General features: G+C 47.3%; 2 protein-coding genes across 4 annotated transcripts in view; both read right to left on the bottom strand.

The window, feature by feature from the left end:
* Positions 1 to 39: 39 nt before the first annotated feature.
* On the bottom strand, positions 40 to 13,059 carry LOC136944429 (transmembrane protein 65-like). The gene is made up of 7 exons (XM_067238187.1): positions 12,254 to 13,059; positions 6,502 to 6,546; positions 5,095 to 5,162; positions 4,522 to 4,576; positions 2,405 to 2,447; positions 1,204 to 1,309; positions 40 to 508 (listed from the first exon to the last, which is right to left on the bottom strand). Exons 1-7 carry the CDS (start codon positions 12,525 to 12,527, stop codon positions 377 to 379), a joined length of 723 nt encoding a protein of 240 aa, XP_067094288.1. The 5' UTR covers positions 12,528 to 13,059; the 3' UTR covers positions 40 to 376.
* A 612-nt stretch (positions 13,060 to 13,671) lies between these two features.
* LOC136944216 (protein MTSS 1-like) overlaps positions 13,672 to 24,900 on the bottom strand; it is a 35,888-nt gene continuing 24,659 nt past the window's right edge. Inside the window, exons 6-15 of one of the 3 annotated variants that reach the window (XM_067237890.1) lie at positions 24,739 to 24,813; positions 20,134 to 20,291; positions 19,726 to 19,833; positions 19,325 to 19,422; positions 18,369 to 18,582; positions 17,664 to 17,780; positions 17,047 to 17,292; positions 16,698 to 16,877; positions 16,426 to 16,585; positions 13,672 to 16,336 (exon numbers count right to left, since the gene is read on the bottom strand). In XM_067237890.1, the coding sequence (XP_067093991.1) occupies positions 15,723 to 16,336; positions 16,426 to 16,585; positions 16,698 to 16,877; positions 17,047 to 17,292; positions 17,664 to 17,780; positions 18,369 to 18,582; positions 19,325 to 19,422; positions 19,726 to 19,833; positions 20,134 to 20,291; positions 24,739 to 24,813 (1,970 nt within the window). In that variant the 3' untranslated portion in view covers positions 13,672 to 15,722. The remainder of the gene's footprint in view (positions 16,337 to 16,425; positions 16,586 to 16,697; positions 16,878 to 17,046; positions 17,293 to 17,663; positions 17,781 to 18,368; positions 18,583 to 19,324; positions 19,423 to 19,725; positions 19,834 to 20,133; positions 20,292 to 24,738; positions 24,814 to 24,900) is intronic. The other 2 variants (XM_067237891.1, XM_067237892.1) reach the window with 2 other exon arrangements.

Below are 24,900 nucleotides of genomic sequence, written 5' to 3'. Positions count from 1 at the left end.
TCCTGTCTGACAGACGGAGGTTTTATGTTAAGTTTCTCTGAGAGGTTCAATGTGGCTGACTGCAGACCAGAACTGCTTTCATTCACAGAATCTAGACTGTGTTTCATGAACTGAAAAAAGCATCTAGCATGGCTGGAAGAGGCTTTCAGGATGTGATGTCATACAATTGCAAGGTTGCAGGTAACATTTAGGATTCTTAAGATTTTTGAAATCAAAAGTAGCCATGCTCGTACACTGTCTTAGTATTCTAGTAATCTTAGCAGGTCTGACAGAAACTGAAAGAGGTTATAATGTGCTACTCAGGCTCTGCAACAGTCCAGTAGTGATCCTTTTTCTCTCATTTCACCACAGGGCCAAGTCCTTCAGGTCCGCTGTCTTAGTTGCTGCTTCTGCTGTCGGCGGAGGAGGTCTCTGCATCTTTTTTATCTTTTTTTTTCTCCTCGTCTTTGAAGAAGAGGAGGGGGAACATGCCTAGAATGCATCCGATTCCCACTCCGATAGCTTTACCCTGCCAACCAGACCAGAAAACGGGTTAAATGTGGGCATGGAGGATGGGCAGAGCTCACTGGCTGTGTGTCTCTTCACAGCTTCTCAGACAGAATGGGAGCAGACAGGGAGGAACCGGGAGAGAAATTGACTCATTTTTCTGCAGCACACCAAGGAACTAAACCCGTAGAAAATAATATGACTATGATATAGGTTGGAGCCGTCTTAAAAGAAGAAAATGTCATTAGTAGTTACCAGGCCAGCTAGAAAGCCCTGCTGCTGTCGGTAATGGCCACTAGACATTTTCTACCTCAGAAACATTTCCGAAACCTTTTTAGAGGCCAATCTAATACCTTCCTTAATTACATTTTCACGCTTGAGCAACCATCTGATATTAATATATTATCCATCAAATCAGGTCTTTCACAACAGCTTATAAATGATCAGAAGCATAATTTAGCAAGTCACACTGTGAAACTCTGTTATTTAAGAATGCCACAAATAATTGTGACTAATTTCAGTGTAATTTCTACATGGAACCTGAAGAGAATAAACATAAACAAGACTGGGGTTTCATAGGAAATCTGCATTCAAATTCTCGTTTGAATAAAAAGGCTTGAGTCGTTGGGATGATCAAATGGAATTAGACTGAGAAGTGCAGGAGAGATAGCCTTGGTAAGGCTGTGACCCCAGAACAAGGTGAGGAGGACGACCTACTGAGTGAGAGCTGACTCTGGTCTGCCACATGTCCACCTGCTTGGGGCTCAGATCTGGGATCCGCATGCCCAGTCGACAGGCCAGTGCCTCCACATACCCTGCAAGCCTGCAGTAGAGAGGGAGAGACACCAGAGAGACACCAGAGAGGATCAGAGGGGAGAGGACCACATCAGAGAGACAGAGACAGATCAACACCCCAGGACAGTCTCCACTGAACCATCAATCAAATAAAAAATGCACCAATCGAATAAAAAATGACTATTCTGAATCTATCCAACAAACACTTTCCCCCAGTACTAAAGAAAAAACTAAATCTCCAATGCTTTAATTTATTCCTACTTGAAGTATGAATCAAAAATGTGTACCCCTGAAGCCAAGTTCCCACTTCCAAAGTATTTGGCTTTACAAGTCGACACGATCATCATCTAGTCATCATCATTAATCAAATCCATGAAAGCACCAGCTTCGGAGCCGCAAAACAAACAAACAAACAAACAAATAAATAATCAAACCAGTAATAAACGAGTGGATTTCAGATATGTTCTGCCAGCGGGACCGGCGATATGTCACCAGCTGTCAGCGGCGGTGCTTAGCGTTGATCTGTCTGGCGGGCGAGGTAGCGGGGTGTCGCTCAGGGGAGTGATGGACGGCTATGTGCTAGTTTTCCCACTCAGCTATGTAAAAGTAATGTGTATCGACGTGTGTGAACAACCATTAACAGAACGATTTGCAAAAGCTACTGAGACTGAGTACGTTTAAAGTAGAAGTTTAACCGTATTTCAGTCGGTAAATCAGTGTGTTTTGCAATACAGTACCCATGAGGGATCATGGCATACGTACATCAACTGAGATGCTCCCTTAAGGCCAACTCAGTGCAGTTTAAATCAACAGAAGCAGTCCGTCTGATCACAGAGGATGTGAGATATCAGGACTAAAGATCCCACGAGGCCATTGTCTAACAGCCTCAGAGACAGTGATTCGTTAGAACAAGAGGAGTGAGGATAATGTCTTCAATCCAGCAGAAACAGACACAAAGAAGCCCTGTCAGACAGTAGGGGGCAGAGGTGAGTCAGGGTTGAGCTTGAGGTCAGTGCGATGGAGCGGTCTGGGAGAATCAGGCCGGAGGTAACACACAGTGTGTTGTCAACATTACAGCTTCTATCAGGATACAAGGGTGTCACTGGGCGTCTACGGTTCTTACCCAAGTCCAGCCAGGTCCGACACGAGGTTTCCTAGAGCGGCAGCTGTAACCAGAGGAAGAAGAAGAATATGAGAGAGAGAGAGAGAGAGAGAGAGAGAGAGAGAGAGAGAGAGAGAGAGAGAGAGAGAGAGAGAGAGAGAGAGAGAGGGTGAGAGAGAGGGTTCACAACCCAGAAGGCTGGGTTTTTTCATCACTGGAATTGAGCTCGGACCAATAAATCTGCTTCCATTGATCTAAATGCCATAACAACAATGGTCTGAGGGATGAAGCCAGGGATTCAGTGTCACACCATACACCCTCCCTGAGGAGGCACCAGCTTGACAGGAAGGTTCCATCTTGCCAAGAAACCCAGACAAGAGTGTTGATCTTTGCTAACAACAAACAACAACAAACATTCACCTTGAGCAGGCTATAGTTAATTGAATACCACTTTAATTGAATACCACCATTTGTCTGTCTCTCTCATTTGCTTTATCTTTTACTTACTCTTAATGTATCTTCTCCTCATCCCTCTCTTCTTCCCAGAGTTCCACCGCCCCCTTATGACTGTTACCTGTTCAACCTCGGCCGCAGTCCATCTTAATTAGAGGATAGTGCATCGCAATGGTAATTACAACTATGGAAGGTGGCCTATCTTTTATCCACTGGTCCCAGAAAAGCATTCAGACAAACATAAACCAGTTTGACTTTGACGAACAGCCTGCAGGAGAAGCTGGAGGAGGGTCTTGGCAGACTTCCGAGAGCGGGAAAGAATGTGTAGGTGACAAATAAACCAGACCCGAGGCTGATAAACATAGCCGATGACAACGTCCTCCATCATCCTTGATGATCAGATAGTGACAACCACACCAAATAGTGTTGGGAACAGCAGGTTTCTTTATAGGTTAAATTCCAATTCATAACTGCAAATGTTAAAACTGTTTGGGGTTACTGAACAGCTCTGAAGGAGGGATTGATAAGTTGAATATGTCGACTAAGAGGGGCCATGAACTTCTGATTGGATCTGGCAGCAAACCCTACTTCTTCATTCCTCTAACACCATTTGTGTGTGTTTGTGTGTGTGTGCATGTGTGTGTCCATCTCCTCCTGCTGATGCTTCAAATAGCCCTGCAGTATCTCACACAGGGCTATCAAAGAGACATTATACAACAGCACACACACACATACACACACACACACACACAAGAACAACAGTGTTAGATTTGATAAAAATTCTCCCACCTCCCCCACCCTGCCTCCCTCCCCCTTAACCCCCTTCACTCCATCCCCCCTCCCTACATAGAAGCTTCCTCAGAGCCATACTCTTGGTTCCCTGAAGGTAGATATCTGTCTGAGTTCCATCAGGGCTCAGAAAGCTGATCTTAGTGTGCTGCTGACTGGACAATGTCATACTGGCACTGTGTATAGAAGACACGTGTGTGTGTGTGTGTGTGCGTGCGTGTGTATGTGTGTGTGCGTGCGTGCGTGCGTGTGTATGTGTGCATGTGTGTTTGAGCTGGTGTTATATGCTTGAATGTGGCTTCATCCAACACTACTTAGTGTGCTGTGACCTCAAACAGTTCCACAGTTCAAAACTGGGAATCGAACCCACAGCCTTGGTGTTAGACTGAGATTCACCAGGGAGAGATGGGAGAGGGAGAGGTCAGCAAAGTGCCTCTCTAAAGGCTGACCACTGACCACAAAGCTATCTGATCTCAGTGTGAATATCTATGTGTGTATTTAATATAACCAGTGGACCAGAAAACTGAGCTCAGCATTCATTACAATTTCCACAAAATCAGCCCCCCCCCCCCTTCATATACTTCTACCTCTGTCGGAAGATGGTGTCTAAAGGAATGAATGATTCTGATGACATGAAAATGATTCTCACAAAATCAATGGGACATTTTGTGTGTAGTTCAAATACATTGAGAGAAGTATTAGCATATATATTAAAACAAATTCAGTTAATCTCTCTGTGTCCTCATTGGCTGGCTGCTTGCCAGACACCAGGCCTTCTGTTCTGAGTTTCCAAGCCCTTCATTTGACACTGTGTGTAGTATTTCTCAGACTGACAGTTGCCTCACCCAAACAGAATCATTTCAAATTCTCCAGATGGTATATGAAGTGTACTGTACCTGCCATGGTTGAAATCCCTAGAATCACTCCAATGGACAACTCAATTTGTGTTCCCTGAGAAAGAAAAATGCATTTATCATTCCAACCATCCATCCAGCTTAAATACAATTAACAATACTGTTGAACACTAAGATGACCTTTTACACAGTGGGAATAGTCCGAGCCTTTGCTCTGAGGCAAATTCAGCCAACCCTAAATACTTTGTGTTACTATTCAATTTGACCGAGATCTGATGTGACAGCATAATGATGGAACTGTAATCCCTGACAGTGCAACACAGTCTAAACCCGTATCGGAAGACAGGTGCTCTTATCTGCGTCCTACCAGCCTACAGCGCAGCAGCTGTGTGGATGACTCAGCACAATACAGCACATGGAAAGTTCTACATTAGAAATGACTTAAATTGAATTCTACTTCGGTGAATCCCATAGATCATTTTTGGCCTCAACGATAATGCCTTGTTCTGACGAAGTCTCCAGATGCCTCGCTCCAGCTAACAGTCTGCCATGAGTGAGAACGCTCCAGATGATGGGACTGAAACAGTTTGACAATTATAAATGTGGGTGACTTACAGCAACGATCATGATGGCGTTGTCCAGGAAACCAAACCCCACAAAGGGAATGGCGTTGTGGAGGATAACTAGCATGGAAAAAGAAAGCGTAAAATGCATTATTAATATTTCAGATATAAATGTTAACACAACCTCCCTTTGGACACACTATCTCCCCTTGGTCATTAAACTTGTAGCCTGTTTCTGTTTAATTACAAAGTTGTAAATAGCAATTTTCTGAGGGTTTAGTTTAGTTATAGATACTGATCTGTGGGCATGTGTGACATTGCTTATAAAAAAAAGGCTAATAAGAATGAATTTTATTTGATAACTACATAATTACGTGGTGATTAATGCAATTCAGATGTTATCATACAAATTGGGCTGTGAATTTTTACTTTTAGAACCACTGACACAACAAAGAGGTGTGAGAGTAGACCACCAATAATGTCAGATATTCTACCAGAGCCCTAGGTCAACTATGTGGCCTGGTTGAGAGAAGTCTGTCTGGTGTGAATTGGTCCATTCTCTCTTCCAGCAACATCCAGCAGCTCTACATTCTTTCCCTGCTCGTCATCATTCCTGCTACATGAGGGTCTGTGCCCGCATGCGTAGAGGCAGGCAGTGGGGAAACACAGAAGGAAAATCACCTTTGTGAGTGAACACACAGAACACCTCTCACTGAACCTGTGCTCCTTCAACTGAAGCAGCTCTGATTGTTCAGAAAATAAAAAGAACTGGTTGGGGAAATTATATTCAAACTTTAATAAGATGTGAGATGAAAGAAAATGCCTCTCTCGGAAAACAGTACTTCTAGGAAGCGGAGAGGGAGGGAGTGGGATGAAAGGAAAAAAACGAAGCGTTGTTGACAGAGACAAAGAAGGTTATTTCCTTTCTAAGCTCCTGGGAGAGCAGGGAGCCAAGTCAGATACAGAGAGTGACCTTCTGAACACTCCACTGGAGGATGCAGACCAGCTTCCTACGGCCCTGGATTGGTCTACCAGGGGTTATATAGCCCTGGATTGGTCTACCAGGGGTTATATAGCCCTGGATTGGTCTACCAGGGGTTCTATATCCCTGGATTGGTCACCAGGGGTTCTATATCCCTGGATTGGTCACCAGGGGTTCTATATCCCTGGATTGGTCACCAGGGGTTCTATATCCCTGGATTGGTCTACGGGGGGAGGGGGGGGGGGGGGTTCTTTGGCCCTGGGTCGATCAAGCACCTAATAACGGATGTTTCGGAATAAATACTGTAACTGTACACATTTTCTTTAATTTCTTCTCTGTCATGTATATGAACACATTTGTCCATCCCTGTGGCTGACTGCAGTTTCTGAAGAAAGAAAGCACGTTACTAAATATGATACATGCTATGGCTAAGTTAAGAGAGACAATCGGGTGTTATGAAGTATAAAGAAATCTTACCATATTTGAGCTGAGCTGAGGTTGGGGGCAACACTTCCAGTGTTCCTAAAAGCCAAAACAGAGGCTGTGTTACATGCATTCACATTTGATTCATTTAGCAGATGCGTTTTTCAAAAGCAATGTACAATGTACAAAAAGTACAACATAAGATCAAGGACCAGAAGTGCAACGTCGATGTTGTTATTGTCTTGTTCATTGTTGAACTTGAAGAACTTGAAGAGTTTGTGTCTCAAACAGTATTTGACATTTGAAACAAATATTATCAAGTCTATTTCTTTTCAGACATTATTAGTCCTTCCAGGTAATTTCATTGCCAGTTTCTAATGGCATCGCCGATGAAAACATTACTGACACTTCCATCTCCACACAGGCATAAACACACACACACACACACACACACACATTTCATAAATCACAAAAAGTCAAGACACACGAATATACCCTCCATTACACACACATGAACACACACTCTACATTACACACTCCCTCTCCTCTCTTCCCTCTCCCCTCCCCCTCTCGAGAGGTGCCAAGGCTGTAACAGCTAGTCCTAATGCCTCTTCTCAGTTTTATATTACAGCCTCCTCTCCCCCTCAGGGGTATTGTTGTTGATGCTGATGGTACCATGGAGAAGCTGTTCAAAAAGGCACATGGTGCTGACTCAAGTCCTCCAGCCATCTGATCCAAGTCACTTCAGTTCTGCTATGTATTATAAAACATGACGCTGATTACTGTGTGAGTGTATGTGTGTGAGTGTGTGGAGAAGTTGTTGGAAGATGTGTGTAAAAATAGCAAAATCAATAGACTTGCATGAGGCTGGAGGGGGAAGGAGGATTGATTGTTGATTGTTGATTGACTGAACATGACCAGCAGACTAAGCTCTGCTTCAGAGCACAGAGACCAGCAGAGAGACCAGCACAGAGACCAGCAGAGTGACCAGCAAAGTGACCAGCACAGAGACCAGCCATGTGACCAGCAGAGTGACCAGCACAGAGACCAGCAGAGTGACCAGAAGAGCAGAGAGCAGACAAAGTCAACAAAGGGAATGAGTGAGTATCCTCACTATACTACTTGGTCGACTGTAATTATTTCATTCCAATAATTAACTTAGTTAATTAATCATGAAAATTAATATGATGAGTCATAATAGAAAATCAAAAGTAATTATCTGAAGTATTACATTTGTATAATTTATGCTAAAGGCCCCCATGGAAAGCACTGGCTGCTGGGCAAACTCAGGCACCGCAGGCATTCTGACAGTACCGAAAATATGAAGTGTTTCTATGACAACCTAGCCGGCACGCGGAGGACTGTGACCTCAAGGCTGCAGGTGGACGTTGATGGATGGTGAGTGCAGATCCTGAAGAGCTCCGGGATGATAATGATGGTGGAGAGTCTGGAGGTGTGACTCCCTGCTGCTCACACACTCGTGTCCCTGATGAAGGTGTTGGTTTCCATCCATCTGTCCTCATACAGTAGACTGTCATGATATTACTGTGAGCATCGGTTCAACTTCAATCAGGACTCATTTATTCATGCATCATCTTGAGAGCAAACAAGCCCCATATCTAGGCCTCCGTGCTAAATAATAAATGGAATATGATCAAATGTGTCTGGGTTTCATAAGGCCTCAAAATCCACACGTTTAACAAACCTCCATGTCAGTAGTCTACTGCTCCAGATAGAGGCTCCTGGTGGTGGTCCTACTGACCCTGAGGGACTGGTTCTCAGAATCCTGGCAGGACCTGGGCTGTGATGACCAGGGAGACGGTGGGACTCTAGTACTCAGTCGTATGAGGCTAACAGACCGGTGGAGAAATGACACCCCAAAGGAGCATTTACTGTTTATAAAGTAATACTGTGTGTGTAGATATGGCCATTAATCATGTAATTTGGCATTAATAGACTGAAGTTCACTGTTTCCAAGTGAGTTAGGAGACTGTATAATATATTAGCATTTGGACAATTTTTCAGAATATAAAAGTTCCTCTGCTAATGAGGCCTCATTTCTGTGTCCCAGACTGTGTGTCTGTCTTTGAATCTCTCTGGAACGTGCTACATAGAGCATAGCCTTCCCCTGCTAGCCAGATGGCATTTCAAAAGATATAATTAAATAAATTATTCCAAATGAGCTTCCTGTCCTTCGTATTAGAAGTATCTCAGTACTATAGACTCATTGCCCAGGACTGTTTATTCTTGTGTGAGCAAGTTACTGTAGTGTTTTTCAGAAAGGCACATGGATGTTAATGGAAAGGTTTCCTCAGTAAGCTTGAACAATACTGGCACAGGTAGATTGCATCATGTATAGTGTTTTGTGGTTTTCAACCCGAGAGAGACAGCATTGATTGAACCACAGAGACAAACAGCTAGCTACACCCATCAACTGCTATGACAGAATCACTTCAGTGTATTCTGGTTTCACAGGGTTTTACCACTGAATACAAACCTATGAAAGTTGAGACTGGAAAGACACTCATTAAAATGAAAGCTCTCGAGCACTCTTTTGACCTGCTGTATTCAGAGCTGCAGTCATCCAAAGCGTCTCTCCACCAATGCTGTGGATGAAAGAACTACAGTTTGCTTCATTACTGCTGATTCCCTTAGCAGTTACTAACTCCACATATCCAGTGCTAAACCAACAACAGTCAAAAGTACTTCTGTAGGTTTTATTTTATTATTATCTTTTGCTTACTCTGGAAGTTGGCTCCCTGGCGTTAGATTGATGTTGTGTTGCAGCACAGGACCCCTGACTGACTTAATATCCATGTCTAGCGTTGGAGAAAAGTAACATTTGTCATCAATCTTCAACCAACTTTCAAGATCTGAATAATCATTTTATACTTACCTACCTTACCAAACAGCCCACCAAAATGAAACAAAAGAACTGTCATTTCATTTTTCGATACACCTTGAAAACACTTAAATTAGTAGGATTAGTACCATGTTTCAAAACAGCTAAGGGTACAGAGAATGTATTCTGAGAGCCGTCGTCAGCCAGATAAAGCTAATTAGAGCACGGATGTGCCAGAAGTGACAACAAACAAACACACTTAAAAGATCTAAACAATCCTTGAAATGTTTCCCAAATGGCCACCGCCCCTCTGTAGTTTTGCCAGGGGCGTGTAACATGCCAGCCGGCAGACAACCAATAGCAGCCTCGGAAGTGAGAGAGACAGGCAAGCCTTCTTCAGTCAAGAGACAGGTACCCTCGATCAACTTGATTCCGTATGTTCCATAACGTGTGTTTTTGGATCCCTGTAAGTGAACTAGTTTGGTCGGAATGCAGCATTCCAATCTCTTCATTCCCAAGCACACTCACTCCTGACCCAGATACTTCTGAGCATTTTGTGTCGGACCAAGGACTCGAGGGACTGGCCGAGGTATATTTCTCAACCCTCCACGCTTTCACATCGATGAAGAGGAGTGAGCTCGCAGAGTAGGTAGGAGAGCAGAGAGATGCTCACACTGCTGTCCTGTCCTGCATCCTTCCATCCCGGCTCACTCCCCCAGATGAACACAGTCATGTTGTCAAGTTCAAGCTGTGCGGGGTAAACACACAACTCAGGGAAGGGAGTTGGACAGCAAGTTGTGTGTCTTTGTCCAAGGCAATAATTTGTCTTACGATCAAATGACCGACATGGCGTTGTTTTTTTTTTACGTTTACTTATGAATTTCATCAAGACAAATGCTGATTTGCATATCAAACCACCACTCCTGAATATCTAATAACAAGTCTCTTACATTTTCCACCTGTGGTGCTATCAGACCTCTTACTGGCGCGTTTCCAGATGAAACAATGAGTGTGTGTGTGTCTGAGGGCCCATCTGTTTAGAGTGTAACAAGTGCACTCAGGAGGTTGTCAGCTAAATGCTGATGAAAAGAACACTGTCGTAGAAGTGATGAGTGGTGTGTTCTGCAGCTCAATAAGCCTCAACCCCCCAGAGAGAAACACGGCCCCTCTCCAAACTATCCCGTCACTGACAGAGTTGTAAGAATATCGAATGACCTCTGAAACTTTAGGCATTCGTCTGTGAAACACTTCTCACTGAGGCGGCCTGGCGCAGAAAGATGTATGCATGTTGGTGGTTTTGAACCTAATCTATGCGCCTTTGAATGGACTTTTAATGGAAACTCAAGTAAGCTATTATACGATTAACAACTTTGATATACCCAGGGATTGACCAATTACAGAAACTAAGTGTTGCCATGGATACTAGAAAGCATAGCCATGTTAGATCAGTGAAGAGGTCATTCCAGGACACACCAGAGTAGAAACACACACACCAACGCCTTACAACGAGTTGAGCTGACAGTTCAATGTGCAACCTGACACACACACTCACACACTACTCCGTACACAGAAGAGATCACGTCCACTGCTGTTTCTAGGGAGTCCTGGCAGCTGGTCAGCTGTCACGGACGGTCAGAAGCTCAGAGAGATGGTGGAGCGATACGTAGAGCAAAACATGCTAATTTACCCCCATTACACGTGCATGCATGCTGTGAGTTCACCCCCCCCCCCCCACACACACACACACACACACGGCCATATAGTCAGCCAGCCAGCAAGCCAGCCTACAGTGCATGACACGTACATTACGGGTTTCTCAGGGGAGTAGATGAAGGTGACTCTGTCAGCAGCCCCACAGAGCAGGGGAGGATCTAGAAGAGTCTTTGAAGGACACCTCTAAGCTGCCAGCATGTTCTCCAACCTAGCCTTGGCTTTCACCTTAGGAATGTTCCATGAACAACTCAGGAGCCATGGCGAGTGATCCTTATGATAGGTGAACCAATGATGTAACAAAATGCTACACTGTTTTATTTTATATGAAAGGGACCCTTTACCCAGAACACAGTAGCTTTCTGTTCTGGTTTTTAAAGACGCATCTTCATTATATCACTTCCTGTTTCCTTGGCCACTTGACCTCTATTTTCAGACCAGTGAAACCCCTTCACCAATCACCATGACAACAGACAAGACATTAATTTCCAATTCGTTTTCCTGAATTCTTGTCTAAAGAAAACCTTCATTAGTAAACATGGTTTAATTTGCAGCCACATCAGTTCTGATTGCTATAGAGTACAATTATTTGACAGATAAAATACATTCCTTTCACTTCTCCTTTAAGCACATGAACATTCCCAACAGTCACTAAAACCTGCAACACAGTCACCTTCTGTTATAGTGAAAGTCCTTTAGAATAATTAGCAATTTGCTTCATAATTCAGCACTTGTCTGTAGGGTTACTTTTCTGATTCTGATTCATTTGTGACATTTGAGATTCTTTATCAAAGATTAAAATGGGACAAGAAAGAAAGGCTGAAACAATACTGCTGGAGACAAGCAAAGTGTTTCAATGTGGAAAATAGCTTTATTCAAGAGGGGGCACTTTACAATCCCATCAGCCCCTTCTATCCTTGCCACTGAGGAGCCCCATGTTAGTACTCAGGAAAAGTGACACATGAGAACTCCCTCTCATAAGGACAACAAACAGCACTGGTACTTGCTGTCAGCATCTCTTCCTCTGACACACACAATCTCGGTTTTCCCATTTGTCTCCATTTCTTTCTCTATATCTCTCTTAACTACAACAGAGCCACGTCACAGGTTCGAGCTACACAGGCCAGCACTTAGAAACAATAGAAATTTAGTTAGATTTAACTTATGTCTTGTAGCCAGGACGACCTCATTCTGCAACTTACTGCACAGCAGCCTTGTGTCATAGGTCATGTATCAGGGGGGTAATGGTCTTACCTTGAGCTATTGCAATAGACTCGAACTTGTGAAGTTCTCTAAGCAGGCACGTGCGTTCGGTCGGATGAAGATTGCAAATAAAGTCTCTGGCTCCCTGTGGTGACGTCAAGGGCTCCATCGGGTCTTTGTGCGGATGTGTGCCCATGTTACAGCTTTGCACAAGCATCGTTGGAAAGGTCTCACGGACCGTTGTTGTCCCGCGGAGTCCTCTAAAGATGGTACCCGATCTAAGCGTGAGAGCGGGCCGTACGGCTCTGTGCAGGCACGGTAGCATCACGAGGACCGATTGAATCAGTATGGGCGTCGAAACCTGGTGTGCAAATGAAACGTTCGAAAATGATGTCCTTCCCTCCGCGTGGAATACTGTAACAGCCTTGATGGTAATTACTAATTTGTGAATAGTCCCTAGCCTACGATGTCAAATGTCAAAAGTAGGTTAGGGTATTTAAAAATGGCTTAGAGTAGTAGCCTAAGGTCAATCAAAAAAACCTATGCAGATACATTTGCTAAACCTTTATTGTGTCAATACAATTGAAATATATTTTCTTATCGTTAAAAAACCTAAAATGTCATAAATAGTAATCTCAACTTTTGTGCAAGACCTCGATCTGCGCTGTCCCGTCAACAATTCGTATCCGTCGGATTAAAGCAGCGGATGAAAGGCATAAACTACGTTCGTTGGCCGCATTTATCTCATATGTCCGTCAAATATTCCACTGGTGTAAAACACGGAATTATCTACGAAATAGTCCGGTTACATTGCATTATTGCTCATATTCATGGTCAAAACACAGGCTACTGTTCCAGTCTCGAGAATGAGTTGAGAAGGTTGCCGTTCCGCGTGATGCTCGTCCTCTTCGCACAGTGGCCTAAAAATATTTCTAGTGGCATAGCTTGACTCTGCGTAGCTGTGACGACAAGTCGACTTGGTGTGTAGTAAAAATTACGATGGCTGGGTGTTTTTATGACGTAGGAAATCCATCTCTTGCCCCGGATTGTGCGAAGGGTCTATGCACGAGCCCTACATTTGACGTCATTGGACATATAGCCTAACGGTGAACTAAACAATAGAAACACTTGATGTTGCATTTTCATGGACTACACTACCCATATTCACCCATATATCTGCTACTGCATTATGGGAAATCTACTTTATTTCACACTAATACATTATAAAATCCTTGCTTACTGTCTATTGTCCACATTTTGGACAATACTTTCTGCTCATATTTAATGTTTCACTCTGATGTTTGATATTGTCGCCCAATAGTCCAATACGATGATGAGTGATTATCCAAATACTAGGGAACACGGACCCCTAGAGGTCGGTGAAGGAGATCGCATCTTAGAAAAAAAGCACAAAAAAAAAAAAAGCAACAGATATGACTCAACGTTGAAGGACAATCGATCAGACAGACTCAAACTTTTCTCATTTATTATATGCCAAAGCAGAGAAACAGTACAGACATAATACAAGTACAAGGACCACCCTTCGTATATACTTCTAACTAAGATTTTAGAAACAAGGTTTAGTAGGCTACAGTTTTCCTAACAGGACTATCTTCCTTAACCATACGCAAAAACACAAACTCTCTTCAAACTATTAGAATCGTTTTACACATAAATTTTTGGCAACTTAAAAAAATCTAGATATGCTCTTGTAATTAAATAGAATAATGTAAGTCAGAGTAGACATCCGACACAGTTACGATACGTGTGCTATCAATAGCCGAAGGTAAAATAAGTAAATATAGTTTAGCATCATATGCAGACAGCATCCAATAGTCTGGTGGTGAGAATACTAGCCTACTTTGAATTCGGAAGTGACAAGTTCGGACACAAAACTTGAGGATTTTGAAACAAGCCAACACAAAAGAAACGACGAAAGAAACTGCTTCAACATCTGACACTGACCAGAGGGCACGGTGGCAGGAGCTTACATCAGCCTGTTTCCCCGCTTCTCACAGTGGAGCTGCGGACAACCAACGAGAGAACAGAGAAAATGCCAGAATATATAAACTAATATACAACCTTATATGAGGGCACATGCATAGGGACAAGGACTAAACATACTCTGTTATCAGGTATAAAAATAGAGGGCTGAGGACAGAATAAGTTAGCATTGTGAGTTCCTGGTCTTCAGTGTTATTTACAGTCTATCGCGTCTGCCAACAGGATTCAGTGCTTTCGCGGGACCAGGGTGTCCAGATCTTCGCTATACACTGATCACCTCCACCGAGAGAAGTTGATAAACACTGGGCTATTTGTTTTTAGCCTCTAGTAGGACAAGCCACTGAGAAATGAGCAGTTCCCGGAGGTAAGGCTGCACCACGCGTTTCACTTGGTTGATGAGCGCAACAGAAAATGACACTTGAATAGCAAAAAGGCATAATCAAATGCAACCTTTAAATTGAAGTTAAAACACGTTTCACTTTAAACACAATTCACGCTTCCCCCAATGTGATAACCTACCCTTCATCCTCCTCCTATAATTAGCATACAATGTTCAGCTTCACCATGGCACAACCTTTCGTCTGTTGGAAATGTACATAGTTGGCTGTTACCAGCAGAATTGGTTAGCACTGGACAGGCTAATAAATAGGCTATATTCAAATAGATTTCTAATACTGAAACATAATGCATGCTACAAAGCAAGTGTTGCAGAGCAGATATTATGGGAACCACAACACTAAATAAGTTTACACCCCAACAGACTGGGTAACTAAATACAGATCGAGGAACAAAATGCAACGCATCATTACGTAGAGTTTCCACTCAGTCATTTTGAAAGCTTACTTGAAGTAATTCGGCACCTGGAGCAAGCAGGGAGGGGGAGTGGTGGGTTAAAGGGGGCGTGAACAAACGCCATGGCAACCGAGGAGATGCCTTGCTTGATCATTTATACAGCCTACTGCACTCTAAAACGAACTTAAGATGATTCATTGTTTCTCCCATGTCTCATGTTGAAATCTGCATCTCTGTGCTTGTGGTACTCTAGTGTGACCAGCATATAGCTTCACTGAGGGGAGGAGTCCCACACGCTGCAGCTACTGGAACCACACCCCTCTGTCGTCTGATTGGGCTGTTAGAGAGCCCTGTCTGTTCTCTGACTGAGCAGTTTGAGAACTGTCTCTCCAAGGAAGCCCGCTCTGGGACCATTTCTGTCCTTGTGATTGGGCGTAGGACCATTTCTGTCCTGTGTCTGGGCACTTAAGAGAGCTCTCTCTCCTTTTGAATGGTCTGTTCAAGCCTTCTCAGACTCGGGATTGGACAGTTAGGATGGACAGTTTGAACACACACACACCAGTACCAGCAATCATGTGTGCCACTAATTCCGGCTGCTCTACCTTTACAACAGCTGACTAAACAGGATAGAATACTATACACAGGGAACCAATAACAGTGTTACAGGGTGTTCTGCAGACAGATGCCAGTCCTCTGGGGTGGCACAGCGTGGCGCGGTGTTCTCTCAGGCGATGCGTGGTGCTGAGCGGTCATTGGTCTGGGTCCTCTTCAGCCTCACGCCGCGCCTGATAGCCAGCAGCATGCTGCCCCCCTGGGCCTCCTCCTCCAGGTACCCCTCCAGCTCCTCCTGCCCCACCTGGAGGGGCTGCAGGGGGGTCACGGGGGGGTTGGTGGAAGCCTGTCCGCTCCAGGAGGCCACAGGGAGGACACCCAGGTGCTCCTCCCCAGCCAGGGTGGGTGAGTCTGGGCTCCGGGCCTCCTCGAACGCCGCCCCCAGCTCCGGTCCTCCAGTGTAGAGCCCCGGCAGGTCGGGGACGGTGGGGATCATGACGGGGATGACGGGCGTGCGGATGGGGATGGGCCCGCCCCCGGGGGCGCCGGCGCGGCGGGCAGAGGGCTTGGTGGAGGGGGTGCGGCGGATGGTGGCGGTGCCCGGGGTGATGATGACGGGGCCGCCGGTGGAGGGCAGGCCGGCGGTGGAGGCGGGCCGCTTGGCCTGGAACATGCGGCGGTAGGACTGGCTGATGTCACTGTTGCGGGGGATGGTGGAGGACTTGTCAAAGTCCTGCTGCTCCACCTCCTGGTCCCCCGCCATGGAGAAGTAGTCGTAGTCCGACACTGGAGACACAGACGCAGGTTACACTCCCAGGAGTGTGTGTTTTGTGTGAGTGTGTGTGTGTGTGTGTGAGAGTGTGTGTGAGCATTACCCTGGGAAGGTATGGTGTCCTCAGAGCAGCATGGTGTGGTGCTCTGGGTGCTGTATCCACTGGAGCACTGCAGAGAGTCTCTGCTGGACCGCTGGGTGTCCAGCTGCAGCCCCCTGGACAGGGCTAGGGCCAGCTGCTCATGGGCCTCCACATCCCCCACCTGGAGACACACACACACACAAAACACACACGTATAAACACACAAACACACTCAAGAAAAAGACAAATCTACATCAGACAGAGATGGTGGGAGCGCCAACTAAAACATTTACCTTGGGTGGGGCAGCCATGCTCCTGGCTCTCTGGGGGTCTTCCTCCAGGGCTGGGGGGGGCAGGCCGGTGGGGGCGGGGCCTGGCGCTGAGTGGGGGCTGTGGTCTACAGGCTCCCTGTCTTTCTTCCTCCTCAGCGTGTTCACCATGGGCTGGTCATAGGGCCCGGGCTTGGCCCAGTCCTGGAGGACACACACAAGCCATCAGCACTAGGCAGAGGAACTCCACAAGTCATGTTCTACACATGTTGTGTGTGTATATATATAAGGCTTCCGGCTGTGTGGCCAGAGCCGTAGAGAGCAGGATAGGAGAGACAGGTGAGGAAGATGAGGATGATGGGGATGAACCAACCTTCCAGCTGGGCACACAGGAGGAGGGGACAATGCTGGGTCCCAGGGTGCAATAGTGGGAGGAGTCAGGGACAAGGGCAGAGCAAGGCCGTGACCACGAGCGCTGGGAACAGGAAGTGGAGGTGGTGGTGATGGAGGAGGAGGAAGGGGAAGGGGCGGGGTAGAAGGGGTAGGCCCCTGCCGACGAGGTCCCGCCCACCAAGTAGGCTGACTCGGACGGCCCGTAGTGGTCGAAGCCATTAGAGAACTGGGCATGTGTGGGGGAGGGGACCAAACATGACCAAACACAAAACACAAACGTAAGATGGCAGGAATTACAGAATCAAATTAAATCAACAAAAATACACGTTTGGCTAAATGATAAACGCAACAATAATAATAAAAAAGAATGAATACAAAACTGAAAAAAACACAAGGAGTAAACAGGAAGGTGTGTGTGAGCGAGCGGGACCCCATGTGATGAGTGTGTATGACCCACATCTGTTGGTCAGGGCCGTGTGGGCTCAGTGTGATGGCTTGGGTTAGGGAAGCTCTGAGCCGGGAGGACATGGCCTCGTCCTCATGCCCCGGGGGGGGCGTGGCTAGGGGAGGAGCCTGTGGTAGGGGGGCGTGGTTCACCTTCTCAGCAGAGGCGGCAGCAGTGCCTGCGTTGGAGGCGGAGCCAAGGGAGGTGGGGGAGCTGCAGTCTGATTGGCTGGTCTCAGAGGCCTCGGAGGAGCCAGAGCTGGGGCAAGGCTGGAGCAGCGTGACACATACACACACACCACACACACACACACACAGTGACATGCAGACAGCAGAGAGGTGACAGCAGAGAGGAAGCCGAGGGTTAGAGGGTGAAGGGAGCAGCAGTTTCTCAGAGCTGTCAGCAAAGTTAGTACAGAGTTGGAGGTGAACCCCACTGGCTTAGAGGACAAGAATAATTTTACATGAATTGTCCTTTTTGTGGCTAAGAGGAGAAACGAACCAAGCGGAGAAGCAGTGTCTGTTAGCAGCAGTGAAGCCTGGGGCAGGGAGAAGTAGAGGGCACTGTCCGCGTGTCTGCTGGGACGTTTGAAGGGATCTCTCTCTATCTGGGTTGTTTGTTGCCACGACAGTAACCCTGTTAAACTGCACTCTAGTTCAGTCTCAGCCTGAGGGGCTTGAGGGAGTAGCTGTTGTCTGAGAAAGCAGCACTCCGTCATAGGGAATTGAGTGACTGGTGGACACGGTGCTTTGTGGGTAGTGTAGGCTCACGTGGAGCGTGTCCGTCAGTGTCGTGTAGGCTGCGTCGTTTCAGCTGAGGCACGTCCCTCAGCTGCATCGTGGGTCGTGTAGTCTCACCTGTGCCAGGGGCTCCATGGGCATGGGTGAGGGGGACTTGGAGTGGTAGGCGTCCTGGGAGATGAAGCCCGAGTCGTGGGAGGAGATGCTGGAGAGGCGCCCCGCCGGGGCCTGCAGGGGCAGCGTGGAGCTGCGGTAGCGATAGTGGGAGGAGGGAGAGTGAGAGTGTGAGCCGCTGGAGCGGGAGTCACTACTGTTCACGCTGTTCAGACTGCTGTTTATGGAGAGAAGGGAGGGGGGAGGCAGGCAGGAAGGGGGGTGGGGGAGACACGGGGGGGGGGGGGGGGGGGGTGACCATTAACACTCCACACACTGGATGCAGCAGGCAGGGACTGGGATTGAGCCAGTCCAAAACGTAAATGATAAGAAACTGAAAAGAACGTCAGACGTGATGAAATGATGAGTGCACCATCCCTTTAATCACTTGTCATGGTTCATGGCTTCTACAAAGAGTAATTACTCTTTGTGAATAAGTTAAAATGTGTGTGTGTGTCTGTAAGTTTCTAAGTATGGTCAAATTGATACCACGTGAATACATTTGGTAAGGGGATACTGCAAAACTAAAATATAAAACATGCTCGGCTCGAGGCAAATGTGAAAATGGAACACAACCACTGTTGTCATGCCATGTGAAACGACAACACATCTGTGTACACAGGCAAGGAACAGCAACGTGTGGATGAGACAGGAAGTGGAGCAGGCAGGGGGAAACACAAGCACCACAGCACACACTGCAGATGCAGGTTCAGGCGTGGGGAGCAGTATTGACAGGGTTTAACACATCTCCTTATCCTCAACCTAGAATTGCACAGGTAAGGAGCGTCTCTACAAAATAATTCATTTTACAGCCTCGGATTTCTCTGGGCCGCAGTTCTTCACTCTGATCGCTAGGGGGCAGGCTGACACCAGCCTAGCAGGAGGCCATCTGCTCTGTGGTTGGCCGTCAAGAGCCCTACCTGCACATGCTGGACTTCCGGGACATGGTGTTGCTAGGAGAGGAGGGAGGAGTCTGGTAGGACCAGCTGTAGTCTGAACCTTTCAGATCCAGAATGACCTGAGGAGGCGGAGGTAAAGGGAGCAGGAGAAGGGAGGAGAAGGATGAGTTAGCAGGATTACTCTTCAGCAGGTTGTCTTAGATAATGTGGATTGAGCACTGAAGGTGCACAGAGAGAGGATGGAACATCTTTAGCTATCATACAGACCTGGGAGTAGTAGTCCTGTGATGAATAAATTTCTGTATCTGTATGGGGCTGTTGGTAACATTGCTACTTACTAATAATGCTAAAATAATATTCCTATGACTTCAGTCCATCCATGCCCAGTCAGGTTTACATGGGAGGGGAGTGAGGGTGCTGACCTGTTCGCTGGCGGGAGGCAGCTTGTGGGGGTCGGAGGTCAGGGCTTTGAGGTCATCAGAGATGGTCTGGAGGTGGGTGACCTCACCCAGCATGGAGATCTCCTCGTCCTGGAAAGGGAGAAACATTGTCATTGTCAAACATGTCACGTGTCATTCTAGAGCGATTTATTAAGCACAACGTAGACAAATGTGTTTTAGGTCGTGTGACATACGTATTTAAAGGGACGAAGTGTGTGTGTCTGTGTGAGAGTGTGTGTATGTGCGAGTGTGAATGTGTGTATGTGTGTGAGAGTGTGTGTATGTGCGAGTGTGTGTATGTGTGAATATATGCGTGTGTGAGTGTGAGTGTGTGTATGAGTGTGTATGAGTATGTGTGTGTGTGAGAGAGAGTCAGGCCAGCGTCCTCACCACCACGGGTCTGAGCATGGACACGAAGCAGCAGAAGCGGTTCCTCTCCTCTATCAGAGCCCTCCTCACCGCCTGCTGCTCCGTCTCCTCCAGCAGCAGGTACTTCTCACTCACGTCCTGCATGGCGCTGTCCAGCTGGGGCTGGATGTCTCCTCGTCCTGCACACACACACACACACACACACACACACACACACACACACACACACACACACACAGAGAGACACAGTCAGCAAGCTGGTCCAGGGTGACTACTTGAGAGGCAGCTTGGGAGCACAGAGATAGCTCTTTACAACTTCAGAGGGATCCACTCTAGCTATCACTCCTGCTCCACCCCCCCACCCCCAGAGATCTCCACTTGAGACCTGGCTCGCTGGCTGGCGTCAGTCCCACTCCCACCCCTCTCAGGGTAGTATCTAACTCCATGTCAACAGCCACTGCCCTCACAGCCAGACACGACCCTCACGCTGCACTGCTCAATGTTAGTCAAGGCAGTCAGACCGCGTGTTCAACAAGAGGGTGCAATGTTATTTCTTGAGGCGGTATCATTCCCGCTTCAATAGGCAGAACCACACATGACATTTTGGAAGAGGAAATGATTTGGGTCGTTAACAGAATGGATAAAAGGGATATATGAAGGATATTTCCATCGAGGGAATCCAAACATGTCCCACTCTGGTTTTCCTTCCATTCCAGCCCGCTCTGAAAAATGCGAGCTATGTTTATGTTTGTCACAGTTTTTCTCCAACAGTATGATTAGAGAAGAGTGAAACCAGGACTGGAAACTCACAATTGTGGTCAAACGGCATGAATCTCTCGCTACGCTTTCACAACGTATATGCTCCGACGAGGTCCAAGAAAAGCTTTCGAGTACGCAAATATACAATGACATTCCCATGGTGGCTGGAGTTTCACCTCCGAGTTTGCCCTAACTCCTATAAGGCAGAGGGATCCCCTTCTGCATCACGTACCAGACTATACACCCATCATACACTGGGGCATACCCTGTGGTGGAACGGTCTGGGTGTGTTGTTGATATTGTTGTCGCTAAGCCTCACGTGAGCTGTCTTGTTCCAGCTCGTCTGAGACTCAATGACAAGGGCCAGGTTGTTTGCTTCCTCGATCCCCAAACCACAGACGACAGCTCAGAGGCTCAGAAGATCAGACTGCTTTCATTTGGAGAGCTTTTTTCCTCTCCCTGGAACTGAGGGTTGGGTTTTATAATGCCAAGAGCTACCGAAGGACCGACTAAACACGACTTTCTTTTGAAGCCAAATAAATTGAAATAACTAGAGTTGGTTTAAACTGAAGAAAAAAAAAAAAAATGAAGAAAATGCATCATTCAAATCGAGTCCAAGCAGACATCATGCGCACTAAGTTCCATTCGAACCATAAAAATAAATATTTGGTCAACCAGCTGTTGATCCAAAGTCTAAACTGGACGTACATGCCAGCAGAGCGTGAGGGGGGTTCAGGCTGTCCCAGAACCAGCTGCTGCCTTAGTACATATAGTACCAAGCCTACACAACAATACCATATACAAACCATCCGTTTGCACAAAGACAAAGAGTGACCGACCAGCCCACACTATACATGTTGATGCCTCCCGTAGGGCCTTTAATGACAGGCAGGGAAGGGTGTGTGGGCTGGGCAGGGGGTGGGAGGTTACTGAGTGCATCAGATGGGTTAACTGAAGTTAATGGTGAACACAAAAGGATGCAGCATTTGCTGTAGCAACATGACTAACACCGTCATGTCGGGTGACTCACGTCCACACCCAGACAGTTGGGGAGCCACAGGCAGAGTATTAGCTTGATGGAGCTAATGCTTTAGCTAATGCTTGACTAGACTGCTAGGACTGGATCGCTAAAGCCTTGACACACAATCACAATCCTTATTGCAGGAAAACAAGCTTATGAGCAGGAAAGTCCATGGATCGGTACAAGCGGTGCTATGTTATACTGAGAATCTAGCACTAGCTATGCTATCTGAGCACTAGCTACACTACACCACCTGAGCACTAGCTATGCTATGCTACCTAAGGACTTAGTGGTAGGTATGCTATGTAAGGACCCTGCTAAGTAACTTGTCTGTGAATAGACAGTGGCCTGCTGGATATAGGCCAGGTAATCCAGATCAGAACTGATTAATTCGTCTTCAGAAAGAGGAAACTAGGCCACAACATGGCAGAGCCCCCTCATCCACTCATTCATACGAGAGGGGAGCCTTCTGACAGACAGCCATGTTGGAAAGGCATGGACGTCCTGGTAAAACATGCCATATCCTTTCCACTATGGTAGCTTTCCTGGAGCCTTTATCCGTGCTGAGTAGTTAGTGCCAGTCCCAGGACCTGACACACGGACACCGCCCTCACGAGATCCACGTCAAACGTGCACACACCAAGCCGTTTCTCCAGAGACAGAGGGGCTCTGTGGGAAAGATTCCCAACCAGATATGTAGAGGGGCCTGACCTGGATACTGGATTGAAAAAATGTGACTCTGGTCCTTCCCTCTGGGGAGGAGTGGGACCGAGGATCTCGACGCAGAACAGTGTCTCACTATCTGCCTCTAATGTGGCGTGGGCGCTGCCCAACGAGCATGGTGGGGCCGTGGACCGTAGCACGTCCGGGCACGCAGGACACAGCCTGGTCTGGGAGGATCGTCCCTGCTTCAGCGTGGTCGAGAGGTCCCAATTTATGAATGCAGCGATTGCGTCCTTCAATCAGCGCTGGCCATTCTGCCCCTGTCAAAGGGACGGCAGTGCCCATAGAGAAGACCCACAGGAAAGCGTATCTGAATGCGGCGCATGTTCCTCGCTCTGTGTTTGCACAAGACCTTCAGTCATTAGGAGGCCTGGGGGAAGGGAGGGGGAGAATCAGCCCTGTGTGTTCTTCTTTGCTAATGACCTGTGTGTGTGTGTGCATATGTGTGTGTGTGTGTGGGGGGGGGGCCTCAGAAAGGCACTCGGTGGAGGAACATGGACAAAGCAGGTTCTGAGCCTACGGCAAGGCAGAGGAGCAGGGATGAGGGTGGTGTGACCGGACCACACAGAGGGGACAGGGAGCAGGACGGAGCCACACACAAGGACACATCCAACATGAACGTGCTCTGACGTTGCCCAGAGGAGACTGGGGAGGTGGTGGTGGTGGGGGAGGGGTCATCTCAATAGTCTCGATTGGCTTCCTCTACTCGTCTCCTTCCATCTTAATGCACAGTTTGAACTGGACAGGCTAGTCTGACACTGTTTCCCCCCCCCCCCTCCCCCTCTGTACGCCTCCAGAGCCGTGTAGCAGAGTTAGAAGGGGGGAGGAGACGAGAGGAGGAGGCCAACGTAGAGTATGGGGATGTGTCCCCCGGGTCTCTGGGCACCACGGGGGGCGTGAGGCGTGAGGCCTGGCAGACTTACCCAGGGCGTCGGCTGCTCGGACAGGTGCCCCGGGGTGCGACCCGGGCCCACAGGAGCGGCGGGGAGGGAAAAGGTTTTGATCAATAAATCGGGTCAGAAACGGCCCCCCTTGAAGGATTCGTTGAATGAACATAACCTACAGAGCAAGTAGCTAGCAGAACTGTAGAGGGCCATTCAGGTGACACATCAGTCAGTCCATAGACTTGGTAAACACATATTCCAGAAAGACAGAACTCTATTTGACTGTGTCTGTAGAGTGTGAATAGGCCCTCAGTGTGCCTGTGGTCAGTGTACCAGTCGACAGCGTAAAGCGCTTGGGCGCTGGGGAAACCAGCACAGCTCAAACACAGTATGATGAGGAGAAACATGTTCAGTGAACTCTGTCTAGACCGGGATTTGTCACGCATGCGTTCATCAAGCGAACATAACCCTGTCCTGGAGGCACAGGGAAGCTCTGTGAATTCAACCCCCGCAGGACTATTTGGATTCATGTGGTTTTGATCCAGCGTTCATCAGACATCAGTCTAAGTATGGTGCTCCTCCTTAAGAGTAATGCAGATCTGCTGGTGCAGCCAGACGGACTCAGACAGGAAGTTCTCCAAAGCGTCTGTTTGTTTACCAAGTAAGGTAATGTTTACCGCGTGGGACTAGACCCTACAGTTACAGTACAGGGCCCAGGCTCAGAGTGTGTGGCAGACAGTACGACGAGCCTGAACTCCATCTAATTAGTTTTAGTAGAAGGGCGAGTTTAGATCACTTTCATTAGAAAAGAAAAGAAAAAGAAATGGGGGAAGGAATATATATATCACAAGACAGAACATCTTTGTGCTTTAAAAACAAAGGATTTCCGTCCTTAGTCTGCACAGTCCCTGCTCTACCGTCTCCGTCCTGCAGTAATGACAGTACTTCCAGTGCTTTCCTATGTGTGCTCTGCAGGTTGTACAGAGATGCCGGGCTGTTATGTAAGGGTCCTCAGTGTAATGATGTGGAACCAGACCGAGGGGTCCGGGGCTCGGGAAGCCAGTCCTCCCTGAGCTCGTTTGGAGAGACTCCACCGTGCCCCTGTGTACTGACGCTCACAGACCCTGACAGCAGCAGGCTCTCCTCCATAACATCCAGCCTCGGTGTAGGACCTGACCTGACCTGACCGCTGACCTGGGGGAGGGGAGGGGGGACAGGGGGAGGGGACGGGGGGGTTACCTTTCTTAGCTTTCTTCTGCAGCTTCAGGGTGTCTGAAGACTTCTTCTTGATCTCCTGGCGAGCTCTCTTGTACTCTGAACAACACAAAGACCACATCAGACAAAGTGACTATGGACTTTTGATGAGGAAGAGGTGACATGGTCAGGTCTTGATAGTGGTGT

This window comes from Osmerus mordax, chromosome 6 (genome assembly GCF_038355195.1).
Source record: "Osmerus mordax isolate fOsmMor3 chromosome 6, fOsmMor3.pri, whole genome shotgun sequence".
NCBI lineage: Eukaryota > Metazoa > Chordata > Actinopteri > Osmeriformes > Osmeridae > Osmerus > Osmerus mordax.
This window is presented reverse-complemented; position numbering and strand designations above follow the sequence as displayed.